This window comes from Notolabrus celidotus, chromosome 2 (assembly GCF_009762535.1).
Source record: "Notolabrus celidotus isolate fNotCel1 chromosome 2, fNotCel1.pri, whole genome shotgun sequence".
NCBI classification, from domain to species: Eukaryota; Metazoa; Chordata; class Actinopteri; order Labriformes; family Labridae; genus Notolabrus; species Notolabrus celidotus.
Window position 1 is genome coordinate 29,037,920 of NC_048273.1, and position 22,126 is coordinate 29,060,045.

The 22,126-nt window shown below is 38.7% G+C and overlaps 2 protein-coding genes across 3 annotated transcripts in view; one reads left to right on the plus strand and one right to left on the minus strand.

Moving 5' to 3' along the window:
* Positions 1-171: 171 nt before the first annotated feature.
* On the plus strand, positions 172-8,737 carry mcoln3b (mucolipin 3b). The gene is given in 15 exon segments (XM_034703262.1): positions 172-292; positions 861-1,084; positions 1,186-1,353; positions 2,970-3,123; positions 3,215-3,265; positions 3,268-3,289; positions 3,373-3,469; positions 3,788-3,887; positions 4,038-4,150; positions 5,521-5,670; positions 5,751-5,852; positions 6,103-6,225; positions 6,366-6,572; positions 8,022-8,152; positions 8,327-8,737. Coding segments are annotated over 15 exon segments (1,746 nt in total). The 5' UTR covers positions 172-231; the 3' UTR covers positions 8,370-8,737.
* LOC117826856 (G-protein-signaling modulator 2-like) overlaps positions 8,729-22,126 on the minus strand; it is a 23,425-nt gene continuing 10,027 nt past the window's right edge. Inside the window, exons 2-15 of one of the 2 annotated variants that reach the window (XM_034703240.1) lie at positions 20,962-21,183; positions 20,460-20,595; positions 20,009-20,148; positions 18,508-18,631; positions 18,130-18,245; positions 16,783-16,938; positions 15,555-15,663; positions 15,168-15,333; positions 14,528-14,610; positions 13,893-14,078; positions 13,440-13,602; positions 11,724-11,909; positions 11,532-11,647; positions 8,729-9,769 (exon numbers count right to left, since the gene is read on the minus strand). In XM_034703240.1, the coding sequence (XP_034559131.1) occupies positions 9,602-9,769; positions 11,532-11,647; positions 11,724-11,909; positions 13,440-13,602; positions 13,893-14,078; positions 14,528-14,610; positions 15,168-15,333; positions 15,555-15,663; positions 16,783-16,938; positions 18,130-18,245; positions 18,508-18,631; positions 20,009-20,148; positions 20,460-20,595; positions 20,962-21,182 (2,070 nt within the window). In that variant the 5' untranslated portion in view covers position 21,183 and the 3' untranslated portion in view covers positions 8,729-9,601. The remainder of the gene's footprint in view (positions 9,770-11,531; positions 11,648-11,723; positions 11,910-13,439; positions 13,603-13,892; positions 14,079-14,527; positions 14,611-15,167; positions 15,334-15,554; positions 15,664-16,782; positions 16,939-18,129; positions 18,246-18,507; positions 18,632-20,008; positions 20,149-20,459; positions 20,596-20,961; positions 21,184-22,126) is intronic. The other variant, XM_034703249.1, reaches the window with a different exon arrangement.

A 22,126-nucleotide genomic window follows, 5' to 3' on the forward strand; every position in this document is an offset into this window, starting at 1 on the left:
AACAGCTATTTAAATTAAATAAGCTGCGGATTTTATTAATTTGGAAAGGAAATATTGACTGAAAGCGCGTGAAGGAGACAACAGGTGGATCTCATTAGTAGTCGATTTACTTTCTGTGCGACTTTGGTAAGTAGCAACTGTTTCTACGTCTATTTTCATTCATTCTCACGGGAGGGTAACTAGTTTATCTATAATATGCGATAAGGATTGAATATATGACTTTTAGCTGCAATGGTTGAAGCTGGTCAAGTGTCAACACGTGAGCTGCCGTGTGTTATTCAACAATACTCAGGTACACCTGTTTCCTTCCTCCTCCCAGGTAGGAGCTGATTAGTCAATCGTTTGCTATATGGGTAAAAACAATAACCTTTTCTTTAAAGGGAACACAACAAGGAAGAGTGACCTCTGTTTCCAGAAGTTGTTAAAGTGTATAGTTGTTAAAACAGGACTTCAACCCTCCTTCATTTGTCGCTCCATTCGTTCATGTTTTAAGCTCTTACTATGGAAGACAAGTGTATTGAATTTCATAGAAGGAGTATTGGTTTTTGCCTCTTATTTATGTAGAAGACAGGGGAGTTAAAATGGAAACTGCTCTAAGTAAGTAAGTAAGATTTATTTATTGAGCATCTCTCAAGAACAGAGGTCACAAGGTGCTCTACAACAACAATAGAAAAACATTACAAGGAAAAACAGCAATTGCAAATAAATACAAAAACATGACATAAAAACAGACAGATTAAATAAAGGCAAGTCTAAACAGATAGGTCTTCAACTACTTTTTGAACCTGTCATCAGTGTCCACAGTGTCACTAATGTGACACACTTTTATTGCATGTAAGCCACATATTAATTTACTTTAGATATGGAGGAGTCCAGTGACTTGTATGATGAGTATGAGGCGGATGATACCCCTCCCTGGGCAGCCCACCAACATCAGTGTCTAGAAGATCAGCACAATGTGGAGTGTCTCAGACGGAAGATCAAATATTACTTCATGAACCCCTGTGAGAAGTACCATGCTCGTGGCCGAAAACCATGGAAACTCTTACTGCAGATCATCAAGATTGCCATTATTACCATCCAGGTATGGTTATCAGACTTTGCATTAACAGCTACTGTTTGTCTTAATGTGCTAAATTGACAACATCTTTCTTTTCTTTGTTTTTTTGTTGTTTGTCTTCTCAGTTAGTGTCTTTTGGGCTGAGCAACCAGATGGTTGTCACATTTAAGGAAGAAAATCTGATGACATTCAAGCACCTCTTCTTGAAAGGTTATATTGACGGAGGCATGGATACATATGCTGTTTACACACAGGATGATGTGTATGATCACATCGATTACGTCATTGGAAAGGTAAATGATGCTTTAATTTTCCTGTTATTTACTCCAAACGTCAAGGAACACAAAGAATGCATGATTTCAAAAATGTAAACAGTTTATTTTTATTAATGTCATTAGATTATATTGTTCCTTTTGCTTTTGTGTGTCTGTAAATCATTGTTGGAATGTTATAACTGTGCATGCTTATATGGCCGAAACCCTAAAAAGTTATAGCTCGTCATGGGATTGAACTTTGTTCATATTCTTTCAATCTTTTTTCTTGTTGGTATGTTTCCCCTGCATTTAAAATAACTTTCACCTTAATCACTCATTCCAAAACAAGGGGACTTGTATCCCAGGGCTGGTACGTCTGCAGATGTTAGTGTGCAGAAAACAATAATAAGTTTCAACTTTTAAGAAAAATACAAAACAAGACTTGATCAAGAGGATGTATCAATAATAGGTGAGCTGTAACACCTGAACCTGAATAATGCAGTGATAGGAGAAATGATTAAAAAGTTCGCTGAATGTAAAAAATAAACTGTTAAAACGATCCCCAAAGAGAACAAACTCTGATGAGTAAGCTTGAACTGATGGATAAAGGATTTACACTGTTAAAAGTAATGAGTAGGGGTGCTGTTGGCCTCGAAGGTAAAGTGCATGCCCCAGCTGCTGGTTTAGGTTGTTGGAGTCAGCGGTTACAAACTTTGTTGGCCTGTCGCCCCCCTTCACTAATATCTACCAATCATGATCTAAATGCATATCATACAGAACTACTAACAGTGCAAAATTGGAAAGTATGACAACCCTTTAATACAAATGAAGCATTGTGCTACTGGACTAGCTCAGTGGTCAAAGCATGTCCCATATATAGAGGCTTTAGTCTTTGTTGCTGCAGCAGCTTGTTTAACACGTGCCCTTGGCCCTTCGCTACACCCCACTCTTTCCACCCTAATGTGAATGCTCAAAGTGGTTTGGTTAACATAACAATGTACCCTATAAGTAAAACAATATTTCAATCTATTATCCTTTTGTTGAAGTAAACTATTCAAACTGTTTTCACTTTGGGCTTTCACTCTTTACCCATTCATTTTAGCTTACTATTTTGACTTTAAGTCCACTAAGTTCTGAAAGCTAATTATTTTTACTAATTTTTATCATTTTTAGCAACCGTTTGCTTGCTAACCATTTCAGTCTTTTATTCATTACCTTTTAAAGCTATATATTTTGGCATTTTTGCCTTTGTTGGTTAGGAAAGCTGAAGAGAGACGAGATGTGCGGAGCAGTCAAAGGTAGAGGCCGAGAGTCGAACCTGCGACCACTGCGACAAGGACTATAACCTCTGTATATGGGACATGCTTTGACCACTGAGCCTGTCCAGTAGCACAGTGCTTCAGTTTTATTAAAGGGTTGTCATGAAGTCCACTTTTGCACTGTTAGAAGTGCTACATTATTTGCATTTAGGTCATGGTTAGTGGATATTAATGAAGGGTTACTTGAACTCATCTGACTGAGCTGCGACAGGCCAACAAAGTTTGGAACCGCTGACTTCAACAACCTAAACCAGCAGCTACTATTTTGACGTAACTTTTACACCTCTAAGTGGTCAAACTGACTTTATTTAACAGACATAACTATTTTGTTTTCAGTATGGACATCTGCACAACATCACAGTCGGCAACCATGAGTATGAGAAAAAGAGCGGAATCTACACCCCCCTGTCTCTCTGTCAGGAGTTCTACCAAAATGGCTCCATCTTCCCCAGCAATGAGACCTTTGAAATAGATGCCAAAGTGAAAACTGGTATGTATGGGTACAAAGAGGGATACTTAAACCAGGTTTTGCCCAAAAAATGGACATTGCTTGTTTTATATCGTATGTTTCTAACTTACAGAGTGTCTTGAAATTTTTCCGATGTATCACCCTACACTGCGGGGAACGTATCCTGATTTGAATTGTATTTCAAAAGGTTTGAGCTTAAATCATCTTCCTTTTTGACTTTGAATGTGATGTGACAACCTCTGCAGTTCATGTGTCTGCTTTGTCTTCCAGATTGCTCACTGTCAGGATCAGTTTTGTTCTGAAGGCCATAAATTTACAGACCGTGAGACATCGAGAGCTGCCAGACTGCTACGACTTCAATGTTATTGTACGTTTTTTCACTTAATTTCAGGGCTCAGTAAACACTGCATCACATCAGACTGTCATTTAAAATCAGTGATATGACGTGTGATTACTAAATTGCTGCTTGCAGAGATTTATCGTGACACTTCACTCGTTCAAATGAAAAATAAAGTCAGAGTCAGAATTCTGAGCTACATGACGACAAAAATGTCAGCAGGCTGCTCATTTTGTAGTTAAATATTATCTTTAGGGCCTTACGAGAGAATGTGTAGCTGCTGGGTTTGGCTGTTGAGTTGTAGTTCTTTTGAAAACATGTCTCTTGAACACGGCTGTCTGTTAACAGATCACTTTCGACAACCAAGTTCACAGCGGAAGGATAAAGGTTGACCTGGAAAATGACGTAGACATCAATGAATGCAGGGACTGGAAAGTAACTGGAGCATGTGAGTTTGCTGAGATGTATTTCGTATTCATGAGAGAATCAACCGGATTCCTCAGATACTAAGGTGCTATCTTAAGCTTGAAACTTAAATCTGTTGGAAGATGTTCATCCTTGTAAGATAACATTATTTTTAATTTCTCTGTACTTACAGCTGCCAGGAACATTAACCTGACTGTGCTGTTTGACTGCCTCATCATTATAACCTGCATAACATCCTTCGCTCTCTGCACACGCTCAGTGATCAATGGCATTCAGCTGCAGTTTGTAAGTGAGCTGAAGTGAACGTAAAACATTGATGATTTATAAATGATAAATAAATGATTTTCATTTAACATTTGTTTGTTTTGTGGCCGAGGAGAAGCTCTAGCTCAGAGGGGTGGCTGTGGCTCAGTGGTAGAGTTGGTGGAGAATTTGATTTGTGTCAGATAGATATGGTAGTGCATTGATAAAGTGGGCAACCAGTGAATGCAAAATGTCAAAAACATTTGAAACAAACTTAAAATTAACATTTGAAGTTTTAACTTTTTGAACAGTTGTCTTTACAGGACACATGAAGACATCCAATATAGATAACGTTGGCTATAATAATATTATTCTTAATTAAATGAATGCATGTGTTATTTAAGATCAAAATGTGAGAAATGCAATAATCCAAATAGAATTTGGATTTACTTTTGGGGTGCTGGTGGCCTAACAGTCCAAGCGCCCCACATACAGAGGCTACAGTGCTTGTCGCAGAGGTCATCGATTCGATTCCTGGCTGCGGCCATTTACTGCAAGTCTTCCCCTACTATACTATGAATTTAGATTTTTTTTTTCAATTTCCCCTAAGTGTTCAGTGAACACATCAAAATGAAACTGAAACAAGCTGTTCTAGGTTTATTTAACGGTAATGAGGAACAATATAACCTAGTTTTTCATTAACACGAGCAACGTTTAAAGACTGTGATGAGTCTTTGGTTTTGAAACACAAAAATATTTTGAGTGCTGCCTCTTTATGACTTAAAAAGGGAATGAGGCCATCAATGACAAGATGAACGATTTCTGTTAAGTCATTTAAATCCACCGCCCTCTTTTGGTGTAGAAAGGAAAATGCAGTCTGTCAGTCTCTTATTAAAGCGCTTCTCTGTTGGGACAAGATTAATTCTTTGTATGTAGGTGAGTATGCCTAACTTGAAAAAGAAAGGTTTGTAACATTTAAAACTTAAATCATCTCCTAAACCTAAAATGAATCCTCCTCACTTTCTATTTTCATATTGTGGTATATATTATCTTTAGGGCCTTAGAAGTTAATCTGGGTCTGTAACAATTACAAAATAATACCTTTTGGAATAACGAGTGTTGTATACAGCAGCCAAGAGTATTCTAGCAATGTTAGTTTTGATGTCGATATTTTCGCTATATTTCTCTTTTTCTTCTTAGAAGCTTGATGTACACTATTGGAATTGTTATTTTCATCAGCCTGTACTTAATTTTGGGATGTTGCTGATTTGGGGTTGTTAACCTGGGCTTCTGTCATCAGATTAACCCTTTTAAATTCTAATTTGATGTGACAACTTTGTATAGAAATGTTCAGCACTGCTTTGCAGAGATTTATAATACAACCTCCCTACATCTCTCTTGGTTTTCAACAGGAGTACTCCCTCTTCTGCAGGACTAAGTGTGGTAAAGAAGTCCCATTGTCTGACAAGTTGGAGTTCTTGAACGGTTGGTACATCTTGATCATCATCAGTGACATGTTGTCCATCATAGGCTCTATTCTCAAGATAGAAATCCAGACCAAGGTAATGCAGATCACAGAATAAGTGAGGTCATCTAAACTGACATCTCAGTCACACAGTTTTAAACGTCATGTTTCTTTTAGGTCCTCACAAGTTATGACATCTGCAGTATTTTTCTTGGGACTGGTACCATGTTTGTCTGGATCGGGGTCATCCGTTACATGGGCTACTTCAGGAAGTATAACGTAAGATATACATATTTTTTAAATCAAATACAGAATGTGTTGTCTTTGAGTTCATTCATTGTCATTTTGCTTTTTTTTTTGCCTGCTTGTTTATATTTCTGAAAATAAGCAAAAATGATTTGTGACATGTAAAAGTGATTTATTTAGACCTATAATAAAGAATGAACCAAATCCCATGAGAGAATCCATTCTTTGTTTGATGCTAGTCTTTGAACAGATCGTCTTATACTTTGTTTTGTGTCTGTTTCAGATTCTAATCCTGACACTCAGAGCAGCTTTCCCCAATGTGATCCGTTTCATCTGCTGTGCTGGAATTATCTATCTCAGTTACTGTTTCTGCGGCTGGATTGTCCTCGGCCCCTATCATGAGAAGGTGAGGACAGTTTTGATAATTAATTATTTAAATAGACCTTTCTGTGCAGTATCTTTATTATTTATGCTCTGTTGGTTTCAGCGTTAGATCATGAAGAACAGACAAATAACTTATTTCCCCTCATTGTCCTTTTGTTTTAGTTCCGCACATTAAACACCGTGTCTGAGTGTCTGTTCTCCCTGATCAACGGAGACGACATGTACCCCACCTTTAAGAACATGAAGCAGAAGAGCAGCCTGGTGTGGACTTTCAGCAGGATCTACCTCTACAGCTTTGTCTCACTCTTCATCTACATGATCCTCAGCCTCTTCATCACAATCATCACAGATACATACGACACCATTAAGGTAATGTTTACTCTTGTTCCAGATGGTTATAACCCGTTATCCTATGTTTGTATTATTTTTTCTACCTAGTTATGAAAGATGAGGTGTGTGCTTGTTATTAGAGTATATTAAGTTCAAGTACTCCGATCCTAAATAAAAGTATAAGTAGAAACATTTAAGTGAAGGAATAATCTCACAGTTATGTCTTGCAGTCAAAATGTATAGACTGTAAAAGTAGCTCTAAGTACCTGTAACAAAGTAGAGTAGCAGTGTGGCTTTTTAGGTAGATTTTTCAATACAACTGATGCATTGACATGAAAATAACTTAAATATTACTCTGGTATTGGGTAGGGCTAACTACCTTGTGTACTGCTGAGGATCTTCTAATCTTCTTGCAGGCAGTCACCCAAGCCTTGGATCATCTTAGACATCAAAACATTTGCTATTTTGTATAAAACAAATATTGGACTTGGACTATTGCAGATTTTATTCTGCTTAATTTACACTTCCCTGAGTGTTAGGGATTTAAGGATATATCACAATACGGTAAAAAATTGATTCAACATTTGTATTGCAATATTATTTTTAAACAGTAGAAGGCGCTATCTGCATTCACTCCACTTGTTCAGCATCATTAAGTCTCTTGCGCTGCTCTCTCGTCACTCGCTTAGTTGAGCACTATGGTTGAGCATAACAGACATGGCAGCAGCAGGTGAAGACCGAGCAGTTCAGGATTCCCTTTTGTGTTTCAAGTCTGAGGTATGGCAGCATTTTGGCTTTCCCTGATATCTGAAGAAAAACATGTAAATTCAAAGCCAGGAGCATAAGCTGCACTTTATTGTATTTAAAGAGATTCCCTGTCATTTGGGAATCGTTCACTTTCCATTTCTTTATAATTGTTCTGAAATGTTCTAACAAGGTATTTTTGTAGGGTAGTTTTTTTTTTTTGCAAGGTGCTGAAAAAAAGTGTGCAGTGGTTTTATTTGAGTTACAACACACCTTTTAAAAATGAAAAAGCATTAATTTGTATACAAAGAAATATTAGAGAAAAAAATATATATTTCAACGCTCCACATCTGAGAAATAAAATAAGTTATTTAAATTTTGAGTTCAATCTAGTTTTCCTTAAAAACGTTAGAGAATCATGAGTGAATTGTATCGTGAACCAAAAAAATTGGGATTCGAATCGACTCGGGGGTTGAGTGTATCCTTACATCCCTACTCAGTGTTTCTTCATTTTGTCGAAGTTTTAGTTTAAACTTGAGTCAAAAGTCTGAAATTAGTAGTTTGGAAAATCCTTAGTAAAAAGATGAAAGGGAGATTCTCTAGTATCTTCAATTCTACTTAGACACAGTACCTGAGTAGATACTATACTTAACACCATTGAAGAAAAGTAATGCTTAACTTTTGCTGTTATGTCAAATTATGCCACTCTGTGTAAACTCTCACTTCCTGTCTCGTATCATGCAGCTGCAGCAGCAGGGTGGACTCCCGATATCTGAGCTGCAGACATTCCTGTCAGTGTGTAAAGATCTGCCAAACTCCGGGTTGTACAGACTGAAGGAGGACAAAAGCTGCTTCTTAGACTGCTGGATCAACAGGTAGGTCAAATGCAGCTCACTCTGTAAACAGTCAACTGGCCATGAATAGTCATCATTTTATCAACCTGCGAAGTCCAAAATCATTGACACACAGTGGTCTTTTGGTTTGTATGTGGTTATATCACAAAAAACTATAAAACTCAGAATCTACACTGAACTGTTTCCTTCTTTTAGGTTCAGGAGACATCAGGATGAGATTCTGACATCAGAGGCGTAGCGGGCTGTGCGGAGATATTGTAAGACTAAACTCTCTGAACTATAACCTGAACTGAAAGAGCACTTTATACTTAAGATACTAAAGATTCTTAAATCATTCTAACATTTTCCTCAAACTTAACTTATGTGATTGATTTGAGCTTTTCATTACTGAGTAGACCAAACTCCATTAAGTCTGGCCCTAACATGATGCACTGAGGTGGAGAGAATTTGTTGTAAATACACGTTAGTAATGTATATATCCACAGACATAGAAAGAGAAACATCGGTCACTTTAAATGTAAGTTGTTTGGTGTTTTTCTATTGCTCTGCACTTTGTATGGCCCACTGTTGACGAGTCAAGATTAAATAAACACACTGTTTTGTAAATTTATGGGATTTTATTTCTCCTGTCAGGAGAAGTTATCAATAAAAAAAAAGTAAAATTACAATTCTTCCTTTTCTTTTTGTCTAAACAGTTTATCCCTGGTAAAATGTTGTAACAACCAAAAAAAAAAAGTTGATGGCAAAATGATTCCACCCATAAAAAGACTTCCTGATCTTTCCGTCTTTCAAAAGCAACATCTGATTATAGATGACATAGAGGTGACACAAGTAGAAAGGTTGATGTAATCTCTTATGTCATCAGATTTGTCGAGTCCGATGAGGTTTTGTTGGAAAGGTCTAAGATCAAGTCAAACCAAAATATACTGCTCCTAAAGACAAAGTGATCCCACATGGGCAGAACAGCTTGTTATGCACCACTTTGCTGAGTTAATGATAGCTTCATTGACTCTATTGTCCATCATAAAGCAGTATTTCCTTCAGCTGGCATCCATCAAGTAGAGTCCTTTGAGCTCAAACATGAGCTACAACAGTTGTTAAGAGTGGTTTGATGAAAGCTTCCAGAGCAGGCAGATGTCGCTGGTCTTTTCTTAAAAACAGGCAACAGGGGCATCAGCAAATGTGTCAAATGCCCCAGTGATAGTGTCACTTATCTAAGAACAAATCCATATGTCTTGTAAACCCATCATTTCCCATGATTTTACATCCTTAATGATCAGGTTTGTGTTGTTTTGAGCCTTGAATTCCTAATAGTGTACCTTGCATTCTTTATAGTCTTACAGGGTTGTTGTCAGTACAGTCCGAAAAAAAAGGCAGAAATTGCGAAAGAGAGCTGTCAGTTCCAAAAAACTCCAGACAGCTCGGTTACTTCATCTGGTATCCCGAGACACTGAGGAATCCTTGATGGGGTCAGTCTGGTTTGGATTGTGTGACACCAGGGGGTGCCAAAACTCTCTGCTCCTCCATCCTGTTGGACTGGGAATGCAGGATGAGACTGAAAAAATCCTCGTCTGGAACAGTTGGTCCTCTATTTGCAGAAGGTGGAGCAGCACACCTCTGGTCGTTCAGCCTGGAGCCCTGAAACAAGATCATGAACCAAAGAGTCAAATTAGCTGATACTTATACAGAGCTGTTAAGTTTGCCATGTGTAGTCATGTGAATTACTGACAATTTAAAAGGCAATTTATGTACTTTTTAACCCAGGGCCTATATTTATATATTTAGATTCAAATTCTATATCTAGAACAGTTATGATATCCTTCTCTGTAGGATCCTTCCAGTGATTCCAAACATGTATAATATAATCTGAACCTGTAGACAACATTTTGAAGGACATGCGTACATATACTTTTTTTCAATTGCACATGAGTACAACATTGCAGCACTTCAGGCTGTTTTGAGGTTAAAATTTTGACCCTATTGTCACAACTTGGGCCTTGTTTTCAAAATACCAGAATTAGCTTGTAAGGAAAGCTTTTCTATTACATCTAAAATATCTTGGGTTAAGTGTATAAAAGAATCGAGAAGATGAAACAAGTTTCTCTCAAACGATCATCAGAAATGTGTCTATTAAATTTGAGGACGAGCAAGCACTGGGCTCAAAGTAAATCCAATTGTTTCCCATAATGCACTGAGCCTCGGCAGTCAGGGAAGAGCAGCAGTGGCCCCTCTGTGAACTGACACTGCTTGATCCTATGAGATTAAAACTATCTGTGCCGATGTGATATAACTACAAGTCATTTTTAACACTGAGGCAGCTTCTGCACAGGTCAGAGATACATGGTAGCAGCCAACAGCTGTGTTTTAAAAAGCAGTGCTACAACGGCCCTCTGAGAGTGTCCATTTTCAGTGATCTCTCTGCAGGGCTGAGTCAAAACGCAGAGAAAAAAAATGAGCGGGTTAGAGTCAAAACATGAAATAGCGCACCAGATGGTTACTTCTGGTGTTTTTGGAATAAAAAGCCTTTGATAAAATATATTGTATGAAATTATTAACAAAGAGTGCATCAAATATATTGATATATGTAGGCTTGTGCATGGAAGCTCAATGATCATGTTAATATAAACCTTTTCTATTGTTACTCATCAAGCTTCTTGTTTCAAGCATGTCTTTTTCTTCATACATACATGCACATCAACGTTAAACTGAAAAATGAATAGAATTACTTTAACGTGCACATACCTGGCCAACAAAGCTGATTCTGATCTTAAATCTAACCCTCTTTAAAACTCCTCTCTGACTTCCCTCCATATTTTAACAGGACAAATTCCTGGACGGGCTATCGGCTGCTGTCCACTTTAGAAAATGTCTTGCTCATAGTACAAAAACACTGTTTACATATCATTCTTTTAAATAAAAGAATAGGTTGATTAAAAATTAAAATGTCAAAATGTTTAGAAAACGATAACAATCTAAAACATTAAGCAAAATGTTTTAAACTAATGAGGTTTCAAAAAACAAAAGGCTTAAGTTACAACATTTAGACAAATATTTATTCAGTTACTTCTAATGTTGTATCAACTTCAAATTGTTGGATAAAAGAAACCTTAGGTACAGATTCAAGCCCAGCTAAGTCATGAGCTTAGACAGCCATAACATCAACATGAAAAATGTTCAATCTGGCAACAGGAGTGTATAAATTTATTGTGAAGTAATATCTATTTGACTCTTTATCTATCAACCTTTCAGGAAAGTGATATCACTCTCAGTAACTAAACACTGATTCTTTTCCAGAGACCTTTTGAAATGTAGGACAATTTCTCATCAGGTATATGCCGTAAAAGTAGAATAAAAAATGATCAACATGTTAAAAACTAAGTTCTGGATTTGATTTTCCCACCTGGCACTTCACAAGCATGTCGAAGAAGACATCATCGCCTTCAGGCTGCTCAGCACTGCTGGCTTCGAGGTGACTGTACAGGGAGGGTGTGCGAGTTTCTGGACTGGAGAGTTGGGCTGAAAAGAGAAATTAGTCTTGACATGTGCAGTGCTACTGAAAGTGTGATAAAACTGTACTTTCCATGTTCATTACCTGGGGGATGGACATGGTCGGGGCTGGAGGTGGAGGGTGTACGAGGCGGGTTGGAGCTGCTGAGTCGTAAGCCAGGAAAATGGCTCAGGCTGACTCTTTGGTCGTCCAGACGGCGGCCCTGGGAGCTGGCCAGCAGCTCCAGGAAATGACCAGGATCCTGGGATGGTGTTGCGCACTCCAAAATAGCTAGAAACAGAAATACTCATCATCTGTGGGTCAATATGACTTATGGGGGATGACTTATTTGGAATCTCTCTATAATGTAAAGCAACACTAAACCTTAAAATCCATCTTTTGCATGTCAAACAATGAGCAGACATCAGTGTTGATGTGTTAAATACTTTTGAGTCTTCATTGGGCAAAAAGGTGATAATGATCAGAGACAAATGTTAACAGAAGCTGCTTTGCATGGTGAGATCTAACTATAATAGTAATAATAATAATAATAATAATAATAATAATAATAATAATAATACATTTTATTTATAAAAGCACTTTAAAAGTTTCTCCAAGACACTTTACAAGAAAATAAATTATACTATAGAAAAGCAAAGGAAAACAAAGCAGCAAAACCAAATAAAACAAAACAAAAACGAACAAAAATCAATCAATTACAGGTTAAAAGCCTTTCTAAATAGGTGGGTTTTGAGTCCGGATTTGAATTTGGAGATTGAGGGAGAGAATCTGAGGTGTTGGGGGAGAGAGTTCTAGAGGATGGGGGCAGCAACAGAGAAGGTCCTGTCCCCCCAGGTTTGGTGCTTGGGTTTGGTGAGAGGGGTGAGGAGGTTGGCATTGGTAGAACAGAGGTTGCGGGAGGGATTGTATGGCTGCAGAAGGTCAGTGAGGTAGGAGGGAGCTAGGTTATGGGGGGCTTTGTAGGTGATGAGGAGGATCTTGTACTGTATTTGGGAGGTGATGGGAAGCCAATGGAGGTTCAGGAGGACTGGGGTGATGTGGTCTCTGGAGCGGGAGTGAGTGAGGAAGCATGCAGCTGAGTTTTGAGGAAGCGTGCAGCTGAGTTTTGAATGTATTGTAATTAACAAACCTTTCATCACTTTACAGCCTTTAAAGCTCCAGTGTTTGATACTCGGGTCAGATTTTTGTGTTTTAATTTAATGGTTTGATCAACCAATGTCACTGATAATCACAGATAGTGTCTGGCACATTATTCTGTTAAAACTAGATCAAATTCAGCATTTTAATGATGGGTGAATTAAGCACCTGGCACGAATTTGTGAATATTGTTCTCTGTTTACCAGAACTGACATTCTTTTGACACTACTGAGAATCAGAAATGGAGAAGCGTATTGTTTCAGATACGCTTCAAAAGATGTCTATGTGCTCCTGTTTACCTGCTTGCACTGTAGAGAGACGGAACAAAAGAGGGAAGTGGGAAAAACCATATGGGGACATTGTAAGGTCTAAAATTCTGTATCTGTAACTTGGTTCCAAGTATACAGTAGGTGTGATACGAGGTGAGAACTACCTCTGCTTTTGGTCTGACACCATAAAACACAACACAGCACAAAGGATCAATCACACACAACATTTCATACATCGAGGACATGATTGTGGAGATGCTGTGTTCACACCATAAAAAACCATTGGCCTCTTTCACCTGGAAACTGGCCGTCTGACCTTTAAGTATTCCTCTCACATCTTTCCCACTTGTTATGTATGGTGTGAACACAGATGGGATTGTGAGGGCTGACTCACATTTCCTCTCAGCTACAGGTGGGGTGGAGGAGGGAGAGGAGTGGGTAGAGAGATGGCTCTGGCCATCCAGTAGGGAGCACCTTTGGTCGTCCATCCTGTTACCCTGGAAACGAGACAGCAGGTCGAAAAAGCCATCTTCTCCAATAGTGTCCCGAGATCCTGGCTACAGCGTGGAAATAAATAAACAAATGAGCCTAATTAAAAAAGATCGTTTAGGTTATCAGGGTAGCTGACAAGCTTTCAATAATAGAAAGCTACAGAGAGAGCAGCATGAACACAGATTCTCACTACATGTCTCCTCCTCTCTACAGGTATTCATTGCTAATTTATACATTTTGAAGAAGAAGCATAAAAAAATTCATGGCTGAAGGTGTACTATGGATGCTTAAACATCTCCTGTTAAGTTCTCAGATCTGATGAGTGAGTAGTTTTATGAGCTGCATTTAGAAATACCTGAGGAGACACCGGTGCTTCTAGCTCATGAGCCGAGTCCTCTATGTGGTTTTCATGCTGGTCTTTAGGAGGTGACTTGATGCTTTTCTGCTTCTTGCTTCTTAACCGGTGGAAGAGGAAAAGTTTAGTGGAGGCCTTGATGGTGTTGGTTTTGGAAGACCCTGGATATGACTCCTCCTCCCAGTCCTGTGTATTGAAGATGTGTTACAAATTGTTTATTGAATTGCACAACACTGAGTACTTTTGTTTACCTCTTTATAAACAGCACAGGTTGACTGATTCATTTTAAAATTCTCCCAAACAACACATCTGCAATGCAATCTGCACCCACAGTGGAATGTGCATCACGTAATTGACAGAGCGGAAGTCTGTCAAATGAAATAGTCGTATTATATGCCTAATCAATTAACAAGTGACAATGTAAGAGCACAATAACCTTATTTTTAATTAAAATTAAAGCAGTGCTTAAAGTTGGACATTTTCCTTTATTAAAGATTTTTTATGTCAACTTGGAATGATGACATTTTAACAAAACATGTTCTATTTTAATAGTTAGAGGTTTTAATTAATCATTTAATTAATAATAAACAAAACATTGCAAACTGAAGGTAGAAAGTGTATTTGAAGTATTTTACATGTACTTGCTGTGTCGATGGATCTCCACTTTGATGTTTGTCAGGGCTTGCCCTCAGTTCAAAGTTCTCTGCAGGCTTAACAGCTGAAACACAAATACAAACATTTAACAATGCGTCCACATTTTATTACAATTACAGCACTTTTTCACCAGCTGGATGTGGAGATTTATTGTATACAAAAGTATATTTATATGTGTTACTCAATGTGTGTATTCCAAACGTCTAAAATATACATGTACTAGCCTGCATTCTATGTCTCCTTGCCTTGGCTGACACATTGCTGCACTTCATGTCACATAAGAGCCAGTGGTAAAACAGAAAGTCTGACACTATTGATGGAACTGTGTATCGTGCGACATAATTGCTACCAGAGGACAGAGAAACCACATTGGACACCTTCTACAAGAAAATATCTATCTTTTCTATAAAGAAAAGCAGAAGCAGAAAAAAGATTTCTCAAGCACAGCAGTTATCATCTCTAAATGTGTGTATATAGGTTGTAATGATCATTACATTGTGCTACCTGACAAACATTTGCCTCCAGATTTAATTATTAAGATTAATAAGCAAAATGGCCACATGCTTCTTAATGGTTTGGTAGAAGTGTTGTGGAAATGACTCCTGAAGAGTGCAGGCTCACCTGGGAGGTGGGGGTAGTTACAAGAGCTCACTGACAGAACAGAGCTGTTAGTGTTTGTGTTGCGGAAGACATTTGGGTGAATGTGGGAGTTGGACTTCAGGCCTACGACCAGCCGCAGGTCAGACAAGTTCATCCTGGCTGTCACCTCCCCGCTTTTGTCTCCCGTCTGCAACATCAACAAACTCAATCAACAAATCTGTCTTTTACGCTGGTTTTGCACTTTTTTTGTATATAAGATTTCTACATTTTATGCATGCTGTCATACACATGCTGCATACAATGAATCTATTATCCACTGCCGTTTCTAAAACTACCACTAGAGGGTGGTGTGGGCTGATGGCAGCTGCTGATTGGACCCTGAGGGAGGAGGTGAACCTAAACAGTCACCTCTTTGGCAATTTCCAGATGTTTCTCAGCAAAGTGCATGGCTTGCTCATGATTCCCCAGGGCGGTGTGGGCATTTCCTAGACTCCAGTACGCTCTTCCTTCACCGACTCTGCAGAGAGACAGAGGGGAGGGAAACAGGCTGAGCAACTTCAGCTCAGATTATGCAAGACAGGGAAGGGCAATCATCAAACTATCAGTTAGGAAAACAATGTCAACGTGAGCTTGTGTATATTTCACAATAATGGTTTGTACTTAACAGCTGCATATTAGTCATAGGCCTCAAATCCTGGTGGAAAAACCCTCTATCATTTGAGACAAGATCACAACTTCAACTTAAAAAATGAATGTGAGTATTTAGATGTTTCAAAACTGAGAGAGAATTTTAAGAAGTCACTATATTTCACATTTCTTCAAGCTGTATCCTACTTGTCCTTTATACATATATATTTATGGCAAAGCAACTTTAGAGTTTCATTTCCTTAGACATTAAAAACAGAGGCCCACACTAGGAATTTCTGCACTGCCTCGACAGCAGAGGTGAAGTTTAGGACAGACATGTATAATCTGTACTATCTGTACGCAAGATTAAACCAAGAGTTACATTCTCAAACAAGAAATATTGGATCCTTGACATTTTCTTTTTTACATAAATGGCATACCACAGTAAAATTTAGAATTCTACAAAGGAGAACTTTCTTTCACTTTTAGGCTCTGCAGTGGCATGATATGACAATCTGTGCAGGACAAATGTGTTTAAAAATTGTTATTGTGAAATGAAAATAGATGAAGATGGGCCTTTAATACATCAGCAAGGTTTTAAATCTTATTTAGACATTTGTGATGAAGCTGAATTTATGTGTACGGAGTTCTGAAAAAGTTATTGACTTCTATTTCCTGGAAAATTGTGACCCTTGAAAGGAAAGTTTAAATTTGCTCTCTTTAAAGAGATCTGTTTGCTGATAAACATTTAAATTGAAGCAATTTGCTATATCATATGATTTATAAATGCTTTTGATTTATGTTGTTGTGACTCTCAAAGTGGTTTCTTGTTGACTTTTAAATGTTTTTGCAGTTTCCTATAGCTCCCAGGGTGCTGGCAGTCACACCACTCAATCTGGGCAGGTAATTAGTCCAGAGACCACCCACAATCAGACTGTACATGCTCATTATACTTCAAAGGCAGTTTGGTGGACAGCTGACAACAAATGGCTCTTTTTATGAGCAGTACCTGTCGTTGAGGTCCTGAGCAATGACCAGATGCTTGAGGTGGTAGTCGATGGCTCTCTCGTAGTCCTGCAGTAGTGTGTACGTGTTGCCTAAACTGTAGCAGGCCTGAGCCTCTACTGCTCTGTCCTTCAGAAGCCGGGCCAGCTGTAGAGTCCTCCTGAGGGTGAAACAGAGGAGGAGGAGGACAGTGAAAGAATGTGCAGGGTGGGAGCAGGAGAATGATAGTTATCTGCTCCTTTCTTTGTTTCATTTTTCAGACGACTGCTGTGTCATGAAAATACTGGAGTACGAGATGTAAACTTAATCTAATAACTACTGCTACTGAAAACTACAAATGTACTCATATCATGCATTTGGCAATACTTCTCTTAAATCTTGAATCTATTAAAACAGTGTAATGTAGTAAGCATATTCATGATAAGCTCCACTCTGAAGAAACTGTATATTTAAACTGTTTTGGAACATTGCCAATTGTTTTATATATTTCTGAGCCTCTTAAGGTGCTGTGTGTAGAATTTAGCAGCATTTATCAGGACAGACTTGAAAGAAATGGATTATAGTATTCAAAAGTATGTTTAAACGATTTTATTATCACCAGAATATACTTTTTTTTTTTTCTTAGAACAAGCTTTTGATATTTTGCCATCTTGCACCCCCATGTTTCTACATTAACACAGAATGGACTGGAAAGTAAGTAATGCACTTTTTTTTTTTTACATTTAGCCAAAAATGTGCCAGTTGTTAGATGATGAAGAAGAAGAGAGCGATGGTTGACTTTGTATCAATAAATGTCTTCAATAGTAAAACTTGTTCATGGAGGATCATACTTTTCATGCATCACAGAAGCCTCTTTGACTGGACTCTTTTGATTAACTGTTGCTTCAATGGCAGGAGATGTGAGCAAAAAAGGCTTAATACGCCCATGCCCATCTCTGCACACTGTACCTTACATATGTATCGCTTCAAGTATCTGATAAATACAGGAACTGTCATTTAAATCTGCAAACAACAGCATTAAAATCATCATCAAACCATTGACTGACTCTCTGTCCACTGCTTGTAAATAGAGGTCATCAAAATAATGAATAGTCAATGAAACACATCAGATGTTGTGATGAACTCTTCATCATGGGGGTCAAATGGAAGTATTCAGATTCTTCCTTCTTTTCTCTGGAAACTTAATTTCTTTGTAATTTCTCTAATGTTACTTCAGCTTTAAAGAATGAACAGGAAAACAGAACAAAGTATCGATGTTCAAACTCTGCTACAAGGTAAAATGACATCAGCATGCATGTTTAGTGTGGTGATGACATCCACCAGTGACCATAAGCATCTCTTGTTTACTCACTTGTAATGACCTGCAGCAACCTCAAATTGACTAAGGAATATGTGGGCGTTGCCAAGGTTGCAGTGAGCCCTCCTCTCAGCAGACTTATCTCCAAACTCTTTAGCGATGAGCAGCCGCTGCCAAACATAAGGGATCAAATTAAGATTAGGATTAACAGGAGATGGTTTGAGGTAATCAAGACAAACACAGCTTTAAAAAGTCATGGTGTCTGACACAATGAATATGGTTGTTATCCTTTAGTTCCTCTGAGTACGTTTATACATCATCAAGTTATATCATCACCTGTCTATCAGAGGCTGTTACACCTCAAAAAAGAAAGAAACATTTGGAGGTAAACCAGGTTCAACTCTTCCCTGTCAACACAGGTTTGTCTCCTACCTTTTCATGTGCAGCCACTGCAGCTTCAAAGTCACCCAGCAGGTAGTAAGTGTTGCCAAGGTTACCGTAGGTACGACCCTGAGCAGCTCGATCGCCTAAATCCTTCACCATGCACAGGTTTGCCCTTTTGAAAAAACATAAAGGTCAAAGTTACACATTTAAATATGACAAGGTGCTTTTACATGTGAACTCGTATCATCTAAACATTAAAAAGGACTCTGGCATTTTCAGGATTACCTTTAAGCTGGAACAAAAGCCAGCACGCCTTTCAGCAGACAGACTAACCTTTCTGTTTCCTTGTTAGGAATTAACTGGGCTAAAACTCAAGAATACCTTTGTAAAGAAAACTCATAAATAAACATATTTTTGTGACTTCAAGGGCAAGTAAACTTGTTAGCAGGTGAAGAAGTTTCAAACTCATGTTTCAATGAAGCAGTCGGAGGAGCTCGAGTTTAGGTTATTTGTCATAATGAAATTGCAAAGATCGAGACAGATTGTTTATTCAAATTACATTTTCAGAATAATGCTATTATGTCGACAGGCGGCCACATTTTCCCTTCCAGAGATTTATACCTGCAGGCTGATTGAGCGGACAGGAGGGAGCATAACCTCATCAGCAACTTTATTTTTCAATTCAGCACTAAACCAAACTCTTCTGCTGTGAAGTTCCAGTAAAAGCCTTGTGAACACGAACACTGCGGGAGCTAAAACATGAAGCAAGCTGAGCACTTAGATAACATGCTAGAGACAGAGCTGCTTGCAGAACTTTCTGTTTTCTTGATTTTGAATGTTATTCATTGTTTTAATGGCTGTAATCTCTGGATCAGCGGGTTATCGAGAGAAAAAAAATTACCCATGTCATCCAGATGTTGATAAAACACACATTGATGAACACTGAAGGGTCTTTCTGCTTTATCAAATTCACACCCTGCCATGTCGGTCCTCGAAGTATAATCTCATTATACTCTGAATATTAGTGTTCTGGTTCATCGTAGCAAGAATACAATTTTCTACAAGCAATGGGCTCAGGCTGCACTCAGGAAATAAGTCTGTGTGGAGAGCAAAAGAGGACACATGACATCATGCAACCCTGGAACCAATCTGCAGTTATATGACGACAACTCATCTTTAATACATTTCCATGAACAGAAATCTTCATGCAAGTGCAGCTGATGATATGATCTTAGATGTCTTGTTGCTGAACTCCCCAGTTGGACGACCAGTGCATGGAAATGGGCACTGTCGAAAGTAAAAGACTTGACATGTTGGGCGTGACTTCCAGAGGCTGTGAGACTGTCTGACGCTGATGGGTTCAGAGACTGTAAGTAGACTGTAGGTTTTTAAATCATCAGTTTGTACAGGGCTGCCCTGATAAAAACTTCACTAATGTAGTTGCTGTGGGAAATCGAACCTGTAACTCTTCAGTCAAAATATTGGAAATTCTTGAAATGAATACGATATAACAGTCAGTGTCCAGAGGCAAACAGAGAAACCAACTCACTCATAGTACTTTGCAGCCTTCCTCAGTGCTATGCGGGCCTCCTCGGAGAACTCTCCTGGCTCGGCTCCACTCCAGCAGATGTTCTTACCCTTGGCGTGGTAAACGTTCCCGAAATTATACAGCGCCCGAGCCTGCCCAACCTACAGCACGAACAGCAGATTTTAACACACGGAAACCAGAGTGACCAGCGCTATAATTACATACTTAAAATACACTGACACCAGACCTGCTTGTTTGCATGTGGGCTGGCAAACTATTCTAGATGTTGGTACGCCGGTGCTCTGCAGTCATTGTGCATACCAAAACTGTTCGGTGGTTGCAGAGCATGTACAAAATTTGGATCTAGTTATTCCAATATTAGCGAAAAGGCCTAACAAATAGGCTGGACATACAGTATGTTTCACTTACACCTAGACAACTCTACGGTAAAAGATCATTAAATAAGACCCACCTTGTCATAAATGGCTCGGGTGATGTCCAAATGTCTTTGGCAACAAACAACAGCTTCATCATACCGTCCTAAAAGTTTTAATGTGTTCCCAAGGTTGCCACTGGCTTTCGCCTCACCAAGCTCATCTCCGATTGTTCTGTAATTTTAAGAGAGAAAAAAAACACATCGGAAAATAATTAGAGTGCAATATTAGTAGATTACTGAGGCATTAGTATGAAAACACAAGAGGCAAGAGAGTAATAACCGCCGCAAGCAGCATTAGAGCAGAGTGGAGCCTGGCAATTAAATCATGGAGGGGAAAATGGTTATTAAAAAGTCTTAGCATTTGTTTACAATATATTGTAAGAGATTAATCTTGCATAAAACTAGGGTGTATGCTCGCTAATAAGGGTCCAAGATCCCACCGGCAGGAAACAGACAATTTGTCCAATTAGTATGAAGAGGGTTCCAAAAGAGGATACAGTTTCTGAACAAGTTAAGATTAACGTGAGAAACTGTTCACCTGGTAAGCGTGAGGTCATGCCGATGGTACTCTAGGGCTTTGTTGTACTCTTGAAGGTGAAAGTAGGCGTTGCCCAGCTGGCTGTAGATGGCACTTAGGATTTGAAGGTCCTCTGTTCCAACCTGGATGGCAGATTCAAAGAAGGACACACCAGCACGATAGTCCCCAGCCTTACAGAGCCGCTCACCCTCCAGAGCCAGGTCAAGACAAGACGACTCCATCCTGTGAGGAAGAGGGATGTATGTGAAGAGTGAACTCTGTGACCAGAAGTTATGATGTAGCTGAAACAGTTCCCTAAAATGTAGTACTATTTTTAAAAAGTGTAGCAACAAGGTAATATAATTAGCACTGAATAACCTGAAGAACGGATTTTCAATTAATTAATTAATTAATTGGTTGGTTTGGTTAGTCTAATCTAGTGATTCACCACCTGTCCCTTCTTCTTAGAGTCCAAGGGGAGCTCTACATGTTTTTCTTTTGTTAAACAGACAAAAAGATTCAGGTTAAAATGAAAGGAAACATGGGAAAGAAGATATGAGAAGCTGACACCACACAATCCTGGATTGATTTATTTGGGGGAATATTAAAAATCAGGGAATCCCCTTTAGAGAGGAACAGAAACATCCTCAACAATAAACCACCATCTATTCAGACTTGATGATCTGCCACGTGCTGCAGATAGTGCTGAGATTATTGTAAACAATAAAGTCTGTGTGCAGTCGCCTGGAATACCCCGAGCATTGCTCGCACCACATGTGCACATATCCCTAATTAGCTATTGCTATATTCTATATTTGTTTAGGGCTCCAACCATAGACTGTATAAATAATGGACGTAGTATCCGTGACGTCACCCATCAGTTCTTGAGGGCTGTTTTGAAGCCAATCGTAAAGAGACGGGCTTTGAGCCTCCTAGCCAACAGCTACAGTGTTCCCGCCTGTCAGTGAAGTCAGTCATGTCCTTAAATGAGCAAAACTCGTAATCTTAATATCTTCTGAACTGTTGAGTTAGAAAAAAGTTCACCCCTGTACAGTGTGTGCCGATAGAGAAATTAGCCACTTAGACCTGAACCAGGCTGTAAACATATTTATTATTGCTGCAAAGGTTGTCTATTTTGAATTGGTGTGTATGTGGTTACTGGTGTTTCTGCAGCCAGCCTCAAGCG